The 13,070-nt window shown below is 40.7% G+C and overlaps 1 protein-coding gene across 1 annotated transcript in view; it reads right to left on the minus strand.

Annotated features, from left to right (window-relative positions):
- Nucleotides 1–205: 205 nt before the first annotated feature.
- Nucleotides 206–13,070, minus strand: part of NIPAL2 (NIPA like domain containing 2) — a 55,639-nt gene continuing 42,774 nt past the window's right edge. Inside the window, 6 exon segments of the mRNA XM_048287058.1 lie at nt 206–2,423; nt 2,732–2,826; nt 4,136–4,199; nt 5,993–6,081; nt 8,438–8,573; nt 12,518–12,614. Coding sequence (XP_048143015.1) covers nt 2,329–2,423; nt 2,732–2,826; nt 4,136–4,199; nt 5,993–6,081; nt 8,438–8,573; nt 12,518–12,614 — 576 coding nt within the window. The 3' untranslated portion in view covers nt 206–2,328.

Genomic DNA, 13,070 nt, shown 5'->3' on the forward strand with positions numbered 1-13,070 from the left:
CAAAGGCTTTTCTTTTAGCAGGCATTTGTCTGTGGTGTTTGCAACCTAAGTACGGCAAGCAGAATCTGAAAATAACACTGATTACAAACTGATTCTTGAAACAAGTCATGTCCGTTTCTTGGCAGAGCAGTAATGGATTCTCATCACTGAGTTTTTCCAATCCTGTAATACATTAATTAGTTGGAACATATTCACATCTCAAATATCATGTCAAATCACAACTTTTAATTGCACATAATTTCTACCAGTGTTTTGGTCCACAAATTATTTTGAAATACACTAGAGTTAAAATAAAACATTTTAACCCTTCTAATTTTTAAATAAACCCATAGGAAGAAAAAAATATTGTTCAAGAAGAAATACAGTGATTTAAAATAAGTAATAACTTTTGCCACAGATTTTTACATTTGATTTCTTGCTTTAAAGAGAAAATCCTGTACTCGGTAACCTTTATTACCTCCTGCAGCCCTCCTGAGCCATGGAAACAGATTTCGGAAAGATGCCCAAGGCCAATAATTTAAAAAAGCAACAATACTAAATTCTTTCACCCATTTGTTTCCCAGGTCACAGAATGAAAACCTGTAGACCTCTTATTTCCAATTTTAGCACATACTCTCACTTGAGACTTAGAAAGCAGCTTAAATTTGACTTGCAAAAGAAAGAGAGAGGCATGCCCTTACTCCCTCAAGAAAGCTTGGGAAAGTCATGTGCTTTTTTTTTTTATTTTAAGTTTTAGAAACTTGAACTCAAGATGTAAGACAGGAAAAGAAGGCCAAGCCAGGCAGCTGGTACAAGGAAGGTGCAGACACAGAGTCTTGTCCTGTGTCAGCTGGAAAAGACCCATATTAAAAAACAGCTTTACAAGTCCCCAGATGCCATAGTTCCTGGGACATTGCTGCACATGAAATACTGCAGCTCTGTGTGTGCTTTGCAGCATTTGAAATAAAACTGTCTTATGGATCTTCAGCTGTACCTATTTTAAAAATAAATAAATATTTGAGGAAAAAAAAGGAGACTTGAAACAAAATACGCACGATCTATGGCCCCTACCGATTACTGCAGATTAACTCAATCCTAAACAAGATATGAACACTTTTCAAGAGTGCTTTCACTTGTTTATGCAGAGGATGTGTCTGACCCCCACAGTGCTGCCTGAGGTGGATCAGTACTACCAGGCAGGGTTAAGTGGACCCAAGATGAATGTCTAGAAGAAGTTTTTCTGATGGGACACTGGGATGGAGGGACACCAAGATGTCCCAAATCTGAACACAAAGCCTGTACTGCCATGGTTCCCATCACTGCTTGCTCTTCAAATCAGAGTGGAGACACTACCATTTAATGAAGGGGAAACTGTACAGTTACTGTGACTCTTTGTGATCCTGTTTTCTACAGCCTTTCCTCATGCAAAATTACCAGTGGTAACAGGATTTGCCCTACTTTTCTTTTTTTAGGGGTATTTTTCCAAGCCATACCAAGAGAGGGATCCTGGCTACCCCCCTTCCTCTGAAGAACTATGCATTTTCTTCACTAAGACCTTCTTTTGCTGAAAGGAGAAGCTAAAACTCAGACCAGACTATGCTAACAGACTGTAGAGCCCAGCCCAGTCCAGCCCAGTGCACAGGACTCCTCTGGAAGGATGAAACATGTCAAGTATAGTACCCTTGTCCTGCCTTGGCTGGGCACCTCAAGTGTGTGCGTGTGCCCACGTGCCTGTGTTTATGGCAAATACTATCTTCCTGCTCCCCACACAAGTACTTACTTCCTTGGAAGATAAGAGAATTAATCTGATGGTAGGAGATAATTAGGATTGTTCCTCTACACATAATACAAAATCCTTTTTGTGTACCTATTTGTGTCTACTGCATATGTGCTCACAGTTTTGACTCCTGAACAGGAAGGAACAGGTTTAAAAGGGATTATACATGTAGGAGAATACTTTGAAATCACTTAGGAAAATTCTCATTTCTCACCTTTGTCTTTAAACATTTACACAAATCTGAGGGGTTCCAAAGGGTAATTTTTATAATCCTGTTCTGTGCTTACTGCATTTAAAAGCAGTTAAAACTCTAAAAATGTCCTCAAGAGGCATTGATACTAGGAGAACATTCCATTTCATTAATGGTTATTTCATTTTTGTTAAGGCTTCCTTTATCTTTAGAATACATTTGGTACAATCATGGGATAAATTAATTAGGATCAAATAATACTATGACTCATCAACATACAGGAGTTTAATGTATACTTGAATAGGTTCAACAAAAAGGTGCTACTGATCCTTGTTCCAGTGGCGTTCCTCCTGCTAACTGGCATGTAAAGTGCTTTCTTCTTTCAGCTTTGCCTTTTCACCGAATCATCTTCCTTATTCTGGGTGCCATAGCATGAACTGTGAGAATCTGGTTGTATTTTGCCTGTCAATTTTTGTCCTAAGGAAATGTCGTGAGAGAAGGAAAAAACAACAACTCTGTGAAGAATTTTAATACAACAAATGCCCCACCAATCCATCATTTAAACATTCTTTGCTCCAGTAATCATTGTTTTCATTTGACTGGTTGTAACAATAGCTTGGAAAAACCCTGAAAATTTCTTTGAAAAATCTGTTGGGAACAGGAATAGAAATTAAGGGAACAGTATATTTATTAAATATGACTAGAGCACATTTGTGACTCAATTCTCCTAGGTCATCCCATTATGATACCTCATTTAAACAGAGTCAGAAAAAAGCCCTACTTACCAGGAATATGTCCACAGTCAATAAAAGGAATTTGTAAATGCTCCTCTTTTTTATTTCTTGCAATTATAATCACACCAAGGAAAGATAAGAGACACCTGCAAAATAACAGTGGCATAGTATCATTAGAAACAGTTCACTGCATCTGAGATGAGAATTTCTTTCCATGTTTCTTTTTTAAGGATTTCCAAACCCAAGTTGCTGAGTTTATAAAGAAACACATCTTCCTGGCAGCTCTATAAATTTATTCTGGGCTTCTTTCAGTCTAGATTTTGCCTCCTGAAGCTTTATTATCAGTTCCAAAGGCTCCACAGCCAAAATGACACTTCCAGCAATATATACCTAATCAGATGCCTGTGAGTGTGAGACCACAACATTCGAATCCCTGAGCAAATCTTCACAGAGAATCCAAGCTAGCATTCTAGCATGTGCAATTTCATTAACAACTCAGTCTAGCTGCGGACAATCGACATCTCTGTTGTTTTTCTCATTTGATTGTGTGTCTCAGGGGCAGGCTGCAAGCCAGGAACAATGAAAAACTGCAGTGGTTGGACACATCATCTATCCGCTGCGTGTTGGACACACAACCCCCAGTTCCTATCTGCCAAATACATGGCTGCTCATCTCCATTTTTTGTCTCTTTTCCAGCAGTCAGACAAGATAGCGGCTGTGTGCACCTACTCCAGCCCAACGGCACAAGATGAAGATGTCTGCAGCTATCAGCCCCATTTATTTGACAGCACTGTGGCAAGACACCTCCAGCAGTTCTAGGAGATCTTTTAACTATTTCATGCCCATTATTATAATTGTCACCTCTCCCAAAAGTTGTTATGGTGCTGATAGCTAGCAGAAGGTTTCTGCTCTCACAACACCTAGGCCATCCTTCAAAAACTTATTTAGTGTGCTCTGAATTTTTCTGCAGGCACACTGTCTTTCTTGACTCAGGAAGATGGGGGAGAGTCATTACAGTACTGCCTTGTAGGCAAGCAGCTCATATAATTTGCCCGTGCTCACAGGCAGCAAAGACCAGCCAGACGCACCAGTGGAAGGTAACATGGGAGGAGAAGTCTCACAGCTGTGAAAGCATCCCTATAATTTGATATTTGGTGGAGAGCAATGACTTCTCCTTCCTGCTGGAAGAACACATGATGCTGGTTTTTCATTCCATTATGAGATTAGTAGTTCACAAGTGTCTCACATTTTTACATATTTGGACTCAAACCCAGGCCTCCAAACTCCCAAAGCACAAACATCAATCTTTCCTTTAATGTTTTTTTTATCCTACTATAATGGCTATTCCATAATACTTTAATAAGAAGGTGGGTTTCTTCTTACTGAGAAGAGATTCCACAAGGCAATGCTGTTTCAGTACAAATCTTAGTGCAGATTTTAGGCTGATACACTTACCCGAACAGAAACATGAACACACTCAGTAAAGCTGCACTTTGGAATTCCCGATAAAATATGACCCCTGGAATGTGACAGAAACAAGAATTGCAGATCTTGACTGGCTTCCAAGTGATATGAATTACAGCTGGGAGGGTCAGGAGAAGTGTCATGCTTAAACAGAGCAAAAAAAATCCCAAATAAGGTATTAATACACATTGTGATGTGTTCACTTTATGTCCTATATTCCATAATCTAGGCTTTCTCAAGATACTGCATAAGACTGGAGAAGATTTAGTCAGTCAGGTTGGAACATGTGCTGGGTTGGTAATTGCACAGATGCACATATTTTTTGCATTGTCAGCAACAATTTCTATGCAGGTCAAACTCGAGGTCCTATTCACAAGCAGAGACACACCAATACAGCTAAGAGGTTCTTCATGGACTTCATTAAGCTACTCCAACAGACCATGTGGACATCTTAACTCCAATTGGGAACAGATTTTCAATAACTAACCGTGTCCCTGACGTTTACACCGAGTGAAGAGCTCCAGCAGCCAGGTTTGCCAAATCTTTCTAGCTGTAGGGATCACTAACTCTTTCTGGTCACCCCTCTTCCAGGAATTAGCACCTCTGTAGTGGAGGTGACAGAACCAGATGTGTATCTGGATCTCAGCTGCCCCTATTAACAGCCAGGTATATTAGCTTTAAACCACTGATGAGCACAGCTCTGCTTAGAAACGCCAGAGAGGGAACCAGTGCAGCTCAAGTGTGACTGTGTCTTCAAAGGCCGTAACTGGGGATGGGGGAATCATGAGACAAGGCACCTTCTACGAGCACCCCAGCAAGATTCAGCAGAGGTTGTTCTTTTAAGCTCTACACTGGTTTAACTAACCTGGTGCAAATGCATGTGTATCCACTCTCAAAGCTATTAAACCATTCCTGAATAGGTACTTGATCTTTTAAGGAGGCACCAGGCCAAATTCCCCATATGGTCACAGGAACACAACCCCCTTTTGGCAAGTTTCCTCTTGGTCACAAAGTGTAGGTCTCTTCTAACACAGGTGCTGAGGCAATCTGCGCATGAAGCTAACTCCCCTCCTCATTAATGGCAGCTCTGCATGAGAAACTCCTGCACAGCAATGACAGGAAAGCCCCCAGCGTGTGTTAAAATGAGTCATAAATGTTCTAACAACATGATCATTTTGGCTCACTGCTGATACAGCATCTTAGTCGTCCTCCCAGCTCATGTTCTTACACTGCGTACCAAGATTTGCAGTCCCTCTTTAACAATGCTGAGTTCAAAGTTCTCACCCAGAATAAAATGTTAAATGCTTAAAAAGTTTTTGTAGTCATTTTATTTCCTTCACTTAACCCAGAATTCCACTTTTGAAATGGAATATACGCTAACTACTATGAAGCACAGCTGGTTGTCATTTGAGCAGTTTGCCAGGCTGTTAAAATTACTCTACCAGTTCGTATAGGGAGAGGCTGGTGTGCACATGGTAAATTCATTTACTGGGTGTCAGTAAGAGGCTAGGATAAATGCAGGTACTTCTAGTAAGCCAGAAAGGCACAGTAAATCACACATATCTATTTTGGAAAGGTTAGAATTTGATTATTTTTTATAGAATTATAGAATGATTTGGGTTGGGATGGACCTTAAAGATGATCTAGTTCTAACACCCCTGCCATTTATTTTGTTTCAGAAGTTGTGAACTTATTTATTTTTCAGAACTAAAACACCTATGACTTAGGAAAAGTTTCTTTCTGTGAAGACAAATATGACTGGTTTGGGTTCCTATCCACAAGGTTCCTATTCTTAAAAACCTGATGTTTAGAAAACCTTTCTGCAGAGGAAGAAGGTCAGAAACAAACCTGAAATGGTGGCACTGGTGGTGAAGAACACAAAATTAATGGGGACAACTGCTGTTGCTTCATACAGATGCACTGCTTGATTCAAGAACCTGCAAGATAAGCATTATTGCAATTCATGCCTACAGGAGGTTCCTTGCACTTTAAGCCAGGTTAAGCCACCTCTTTTCAGTTTAACAATAAGTATGGCCATTTCTTACCACAATAGCAAGTAGCCCTGGACAGCATACATATACTGAATTTACTTTCTGGTTTTGACTCTGTGGAGTACAAATGAATAGGTGAAAGCAGGAAGGCTAGTGTGGATTCTTCTAGCCATAGGCTGTCAATGGACATATTTTTGAAGCATTCCTGGAAAAATTTTGTCTGCCACAGATAAGGGAGGAATGCTAGGGTATTATTGCTTGTTATCTGCATTGGTACTTGGAAGCAGTGCTGCTTCAAGCAGCCAGGGACAAGTTGCTCTAACTCAAACAGGTTGTGTAAGGGTATATTTGCATCATGGACATGAACACAGGAGTTCTCATAGGAACTGTTTCACTTTGCTGAAGTCCACATTGCTGCTATGGCTCAACCCAGTTTGGCTGAAACACCTGTTTGTGTGTTTATCCATGCAATCACACCCCAGAAACACTCTGTCCTGCCAGGAAAGTCCAGGAAGGTGGCTTCAAGCTTGGGCACCTTGGGCTGGAAACTCTCTGCCCTGCTCTTCAGAAAGGCAACATGAACCCTCACCAGAATCATGGGCAAGAGTGAGTAGGGCCACAGGAGCATACACTGCACACAGACCTGCAGGACTGAGGCATTGGCCGTGGAGCAGCCTGCACAATCTGCAAAAAGGCAAAGCAAGTAACCCACTTGTGCAGAGACCACAGCTATCAACATTCACCCATAGAGTGATGAATCATGAGCTGGAATTGTGGATGCACCTGTAGATATTCTGTTACGTGAATGGTCATTTCAGAGAAAAAAAATCAGGAGTCTGCAGAGTATATTCAAACCTGTAAAAAGAACCACACTTGAACATTTCACTGCTGCAATATATGTGCACAGTAAAAATCCAAGCTTGGATCTGTTTTAGCCATTAAAATAATTGTGTGGTTATTTTAGCAACTGTTGAACAGTCTCCATGGTGCTTTAAAAATAAAGAAATCCTACATATCCACAGGATAGTCAGGATTTTGAAGTCATTGAAAACACCTCATTATTTTCTCCCATTTGCAACAAACTTGGTCACAGGGACTAAAACAGTGATACCAAGGCCCAGCGTTGGATCCAGGAGATTGTTGCAGCACAGGCTGTTTTGAGCTAATGAATGACAGTCAAATAAAATAAGGGGGAAAAAAATAAAATGAAAAATTTAGACTGACGGCACCGTCCCTGTTAGAAAATGCATCCAAAAGAGTAGAGAGAAAGGGACACTGAGCCCAGGGAATTAAATGGGCACATTTCACTTCTGCTTTAATTTTGGCCAGCAAAAGAAAGAAAGAAAAAATTACAAGATGGAGAGGTTAATTCAGCATCTTCTTATTTACCAAGCACTTATTTCCTATTTTAAATGCCCAGAGCTGTTCTCCCAGTGAAGACAAGCTGGATGTAAATCACTTTATAATCTGTTACAGGGGAGTTCCTGAGTCAGCCATGGAGAGTCAGTACATAATAATGCATGGACTTTCTGATTCCACATGGGAATGGTATGTTCTGCCATGAAAAAGCTGGGTTGGCTTTTCTACTGGAAAATAATCATGCAAGTAACTACTCAGGCTCACACTGGAGCAGTCTAGATGAGATTACTGAAGGCTGCTATCAGCACCAGAAGCAGAGGGACAGGCAGAAAGGGAACAGACTCTGTTCAGCTGCAAGACATATTTTACCGTGCTGCCACCCCCAGCAATCTGCAAAGGCAGAATAAACCCATCACTTCACAGACCAGAGGCCTGCAGGGAAAGCTGAAAGGTACAGTCAAACAGGATAGCAAAGTACAACATGCAGATTTAACAGAGGCAGGGAGAAAGTTGGGATAAACTCCCTTCTTCAGTCTGACTGGGGCCATAAAGCTGGGGAACAGACATGAATAATGAGGGTAAACATGGCCATTTGATTATTCAGCAATAAAGGCTTCTAAAAGTAACCCCCAAATGACTACATAAGCATAAATTTCACTTAGTGTGTTAAGACTTGTGCCAAAACTAGGCAAGAAAATTTGGAAAGACCTCATTGAAGGTGATAATGAGAGGAGGCAGTGTCCATAACAATCAATTACAAACTAAGAAATAAAGCTTAAATAAACAATACAATCAGCTGGAGACAATTCATGCATCTGTCAAGGCTCTGCCAGGAGTTTGTTGCCTTAAAATGCAACTTGTATCTGGAATCATTATCAGTACCAAATAAAACTGACAGAAAAAATATGTATAAAGATTAGTAGGTAAGTAGAATCTCACTTACTTGATCTGGAAAGCACAAGAAGCTGCCATTAAAACAATCATCATATAGAAAACGGAGTAAGTTAGCTGCATTTTTCCCTTCACAGAAAGTGCTATCATGCTGGACACAGCCTTAACAGCAATGACAGTCAGTGATGCTGAAAGGGAAAGGAAGAGATTAGCAGGGCAAGATTCAGATTAGCAGTGACCTCAGCACATCAGTGAGGGAGGAGAAAGATCCAGGTCAGAGACACAGGTCTGATCACTTAAAATAAGACTGAGGAAGGATTTGGGCACCTAAAACAAGTGTATGATTTTATAAATGCTTGCTAAGCTACTGTCTAAGCTCAGTGGCCTTAGGTCCAAGTATGCTTTGTGTTTAGCCTTTAAGTTCTTGCAGCACACTGAACTCCCAGTTGAAGGTGGTACAACAGCCTCCACATCCTCCACACAGACTTTATTTAGCTCCAACTTCTAATTTGGAGCCCATGTTACAGTATTCAGGAGACGTCTGAGAGGTCTGGTTATCTGTTCAAAGCAGTTAGGATGCCTCTTTATAGAAGCCTGCATGTGACACTTGTCACCCTCAGGATTTCTCTTCTGCAACAGGAACTGGACAGAGTTGACTTCTGGGATCACATCCCAAAGCACTTAACTCTTCCCATGGGCTATATATATATATGAAAAGCAGACAAACAACACAGAGGTCTGCACTTCATTTCAGGGGTCAGGCTCTTAAGACCGTTTACTGAATTTATCCCACACAAAGAGTATTTCAGTAGTGTCAATCCATTTAATCACTATCATTGCATCACCACAAACAAATTTCGGACAGCAGACAATGGTTTTAATACATGTCACCAGTTCAGAGAGGTTCTGCAAGACAAGTCTTTTAGAAAAGGGGCTGAGAGTTTAGCTAAGAGTTATTTTACGTTTCCTTTTGGAGCTCTTAGTTTATGGAAGCTAATCCAAGATGTCTGTGATTACTGCAAATAAAATGTAACAAATTCAAAAAACCCTAAAAATTTCAAGAGTCAGGATGTGGAAATGACCTTTGAAGAAAGGTAATTAATTGTCAGGAGCACTGTCCCCCAGCTGAGATCCAGTTCCACCCTTGTGCAGAGCTTGGGAGTGTTGGATTTCAGTGGTCTGATTCATCCTCCTGTAACATTCAGATTGGCAAGGAGACCTGCACTGTGCAAAAGGTTCAGGCCAAGGGTTTGGGGAAAAGGAGGGGGAAGAAGAATGAATGCAGGTCTGTGAGTTTGATTGCAAGCATTTCTCTTATAGAAAGTCCAAAAGTTCAGGGGGAGTTTAAGAGTTGCATACACCCTGTGGTGATGCGTTCATCACCATGAAATTCACTGTTTTCATGACAACCTTTCCACCAAGCACTTCACTTCTTTCTCTGTAATGGAAACAGGTGAAGTGGTTTAACAAACACAGCTGTAAAACAGAGCAGAGGTCAAATGCTGGCCTGCAGTGGTGCAAATGCTATGATACAAAGTCAAAAATACACTCAAGCCCCAACAAGACATCCATATAAAAATTGAGATTTGCACTCTAACATGGGGAAGTTATTATTTTAAAAGAACACTTACAGGTAAAAATGAGTATTTTGAATTGTCCAGCTAAGGGTAAAGATTGCTAAAATTTTTTTCTGATGAAAGGGCAGTTTCCATGCCTTATAATTTTAGCAAGACAGAAATGAAAGCACCAGGGGGTTTGGTTGGCTGGTTGGTTGGTTTATATTCTTCAAGAAGTGGAATGATCTTTTTCATTAAAGCAACTCTGAAACAAGTTTCAAACCTAGGAAGTTGTTTTGTCTGTTAGAACGACCTCCCCTCAAGGCTAGTGTGACAAATGATGTCACTTTCCAGCTGTTACGGCAGAAAGCTCTGAAATCCCACTATAATCTGAAATGTTTCCTCCTAAACTTATGATAACTGAGTATATACATGAGGTAAGATGATTCTCACCAAATGAATTTGCAGAGTTTTACTAAGCAAAACTTGATCAGGTTTTGTGATCACCTCTGTATCTTCTTGTTGGTGAAAGCAGCTTGCCTATCCAGTGAAACACAAGGCTGCCCTCTCTTTAAAGAAACCTTTCTACATTTAATTTACATCTGTATGAACACTCCACCAGGAATATATCACCTTTCATGAACACCCACCCCTTTGGCAGGCAGGGCCTTCCAAGGGCAGTGCCTGTGTCACACAGCTGGGAGCAAAGTTATGGGCAATTTTTCAGCACCTCCATCACTTTGCTCAGCAGAGAGGTCAGAGACCAAGCAGAGTGCCTCAAATGTCGATTTGTGGGGATTGCCAGGCTCCAGGACAGCTGCAGGAACCAGAGTCAGATGCGGTTCTGGGTTTCATGCTCAAGGGAAATGTCAGTATTTCAGAAGTTCCCATGAACCAGGATTTGTTTGTTTGTGTCTATTTAATAGAGCAGAAATAATGATACATTTTTCCTCAGGCTGCATATGCTCATAAAAACCTCAGCAGCCACCAGCTGAAAATGTATTTTTGGTTGATTGCAGCCAGACCACCAAACTGCAGTTAGTGCCTGCGAGGGCACAGGTTTGCAGCCTTGCTGTTGTTAATCAGCTCTGTGTGTCCCTTTCACACTGGCAGCATCAGGGCTGGCAGGATGCAAAGCAGGGCTGTACAGACCAACTGCCCAGGTCTCCCAGGGCTTGCTTGGGGCAAGCCCAGAACTGCAGCAGTGATGTGTAGGAACACATCTGGAAATCTTTAGGCTTCCAGTTATGCAGAAGGAGGCTGGACCTTTGCTCAGGAGTGCACAGTGCTTCATGCTCCACATGGCCGTGTTGGAAGCTGCAGAGCAGCTCAGGCGAGCTTTGCCAAAGCTCCAAGTCTCTGTGCTAGCACTGGAGTTGGGGGATAGCCACACTCACACTTCCCTCCTCCAGTTAGACCTAAGGCTCTGGGGGCTCTTCCATCTCTGCCTCATGCAGGGAGCGTGGAAATCCTTCAGTGCTTCTGCAGAGCTACAGATCCTAACGTTCCTAGTGCTGGGAAACCTACATGGGATGACTGTCCCCAAAAAGTTGTTCTGAAAGTCTGAGCTTTTCAGCTGAGTAAGGAACCAGTCAGGGAGGGATCTGAAGGAAGAGAGTTAATAAATCTGTGAGAGTTTTTCACACTCAGTTAAATCAAAATTTTGTACCTGGCAAAATTCAGTGAAATTCTATTTTATCAAAACCCTCATGGTCGTCTCCATTAGAAATGTGTAAATCTTCGCAGACTGATACGTGCACCCACTGAACTCGGTAAAAAAATAACCTTTGACTTCAATGGCACAGTTCAAGCACCTCTCACTTCAACCAAAGACTTGTGGTGTGCCATGAGGGTTTCACGGAGAAATGACAAGACAAGGACAGGAGAATTTGTCACACGGGGTGGTGAAAATTCTTCACATAAGCCTGCAAGCATAGGACCTTTAGAGATGACCTCCTGACATTTCTCAAAACTGATTCAAGTTTAACTTTATTGAAAGCTGCCGATAAAATGGTCTCCCGTATTTCCCTGGTTATTGATTGTGGTGACAATGATAGAAAACAAACTTCAGTGGCCCACTGCATTCTTGTTCTTCTTCAGGAAAGGTGGTAAAATATGAAATGTTGCATATGCAAACAGTCAGAGATAATTAAAGTTGTTGTACAGTCACAGCATATCACTGCATTTGTTTACAGAGCACTTACAAGGTCTCAGCTGCTCTGTTTTAGAGAAGTGATTTTTCACAGCCTGCTCTCCAAAACAAAGTTTCAAATAGTCCACTTTCCCAGGATCTAAACCTAAAGTGTTATTTTAAAAAAGTTTCAGAATACCATTGCACATAGCATATTAATTTGAGGGTATCTGTAAAAAGAAATAGTCCCAGAAATAAGCATAGAAACTACGTTTCATAATCAGCTTTTCTCTTCACAAAGAGACTCCAGTAAAAATCATGTGAAATGTTTCAATGATTCTCCTAGAGCACACTGCTTTGAAATGGCTCTAATCTAAACTATCCAGAGAGACAAGGAATTATCAAGTAACAGACAGGAACATTTAACTGTATAATATGTTCTTACCCAGTAGTGCTACCATCATTAACAAAACCACGATGTGTTTCACAGCCTTTCTTTTGTAAAAATAGAGGAGAATGCAGAATATTATAATTTCTAAAATCTGAAAATAAAAGAGAAGAAAGTTAGAGCTGTGAGCTGTAAACAGCTGTGAGTTAGAGCTGTAAACTATGTAATAACTGCTTCATTCAAAGTCTTTGAGATGTCATATTCATTTTTGCTGCTCTACCTGTTCAAAGAAAAATGGCTTTGTAAAATATCTTCTGCTAAAAAAGAACTATTGACAGTTGACTGAGCTAACAACTGTTGTCATTTATCTTTCCTGTTACAGCAAAAGTTAAACGTTGAGCATTTCTTATATCTTTAGTTTTTATTTTTGCACTTCTACCTGTATTTTATCACTGGTAATGTTGAGAAGACTTTTTTTTAATGTGACAGCAAAAGTACCAATATTTATCAGTAATAATACTTACAGAAACTCTGTTTATAATTCTTATGGAGTAAAGCACCTAGCTAAAGAAACAGCAATCTTTCCTTTTAGCTATAGTATTCCTAATGC

This window comes from Corvus hawaiiensis, chromosome 26 (assembly GCF_020740725.1).
Source record: "Corvus hawaiiensis isolate bCorHaw1 chromosome 26, bCorHaw1.pri.cur, whole genome shotgun sequence".
NCBI classification, from domain to species: Eukaryota; Metazoa; Chordata; class Aves; order Passeriformes; family Corvidae; genus Corvus; species Corvus hawaiiensis.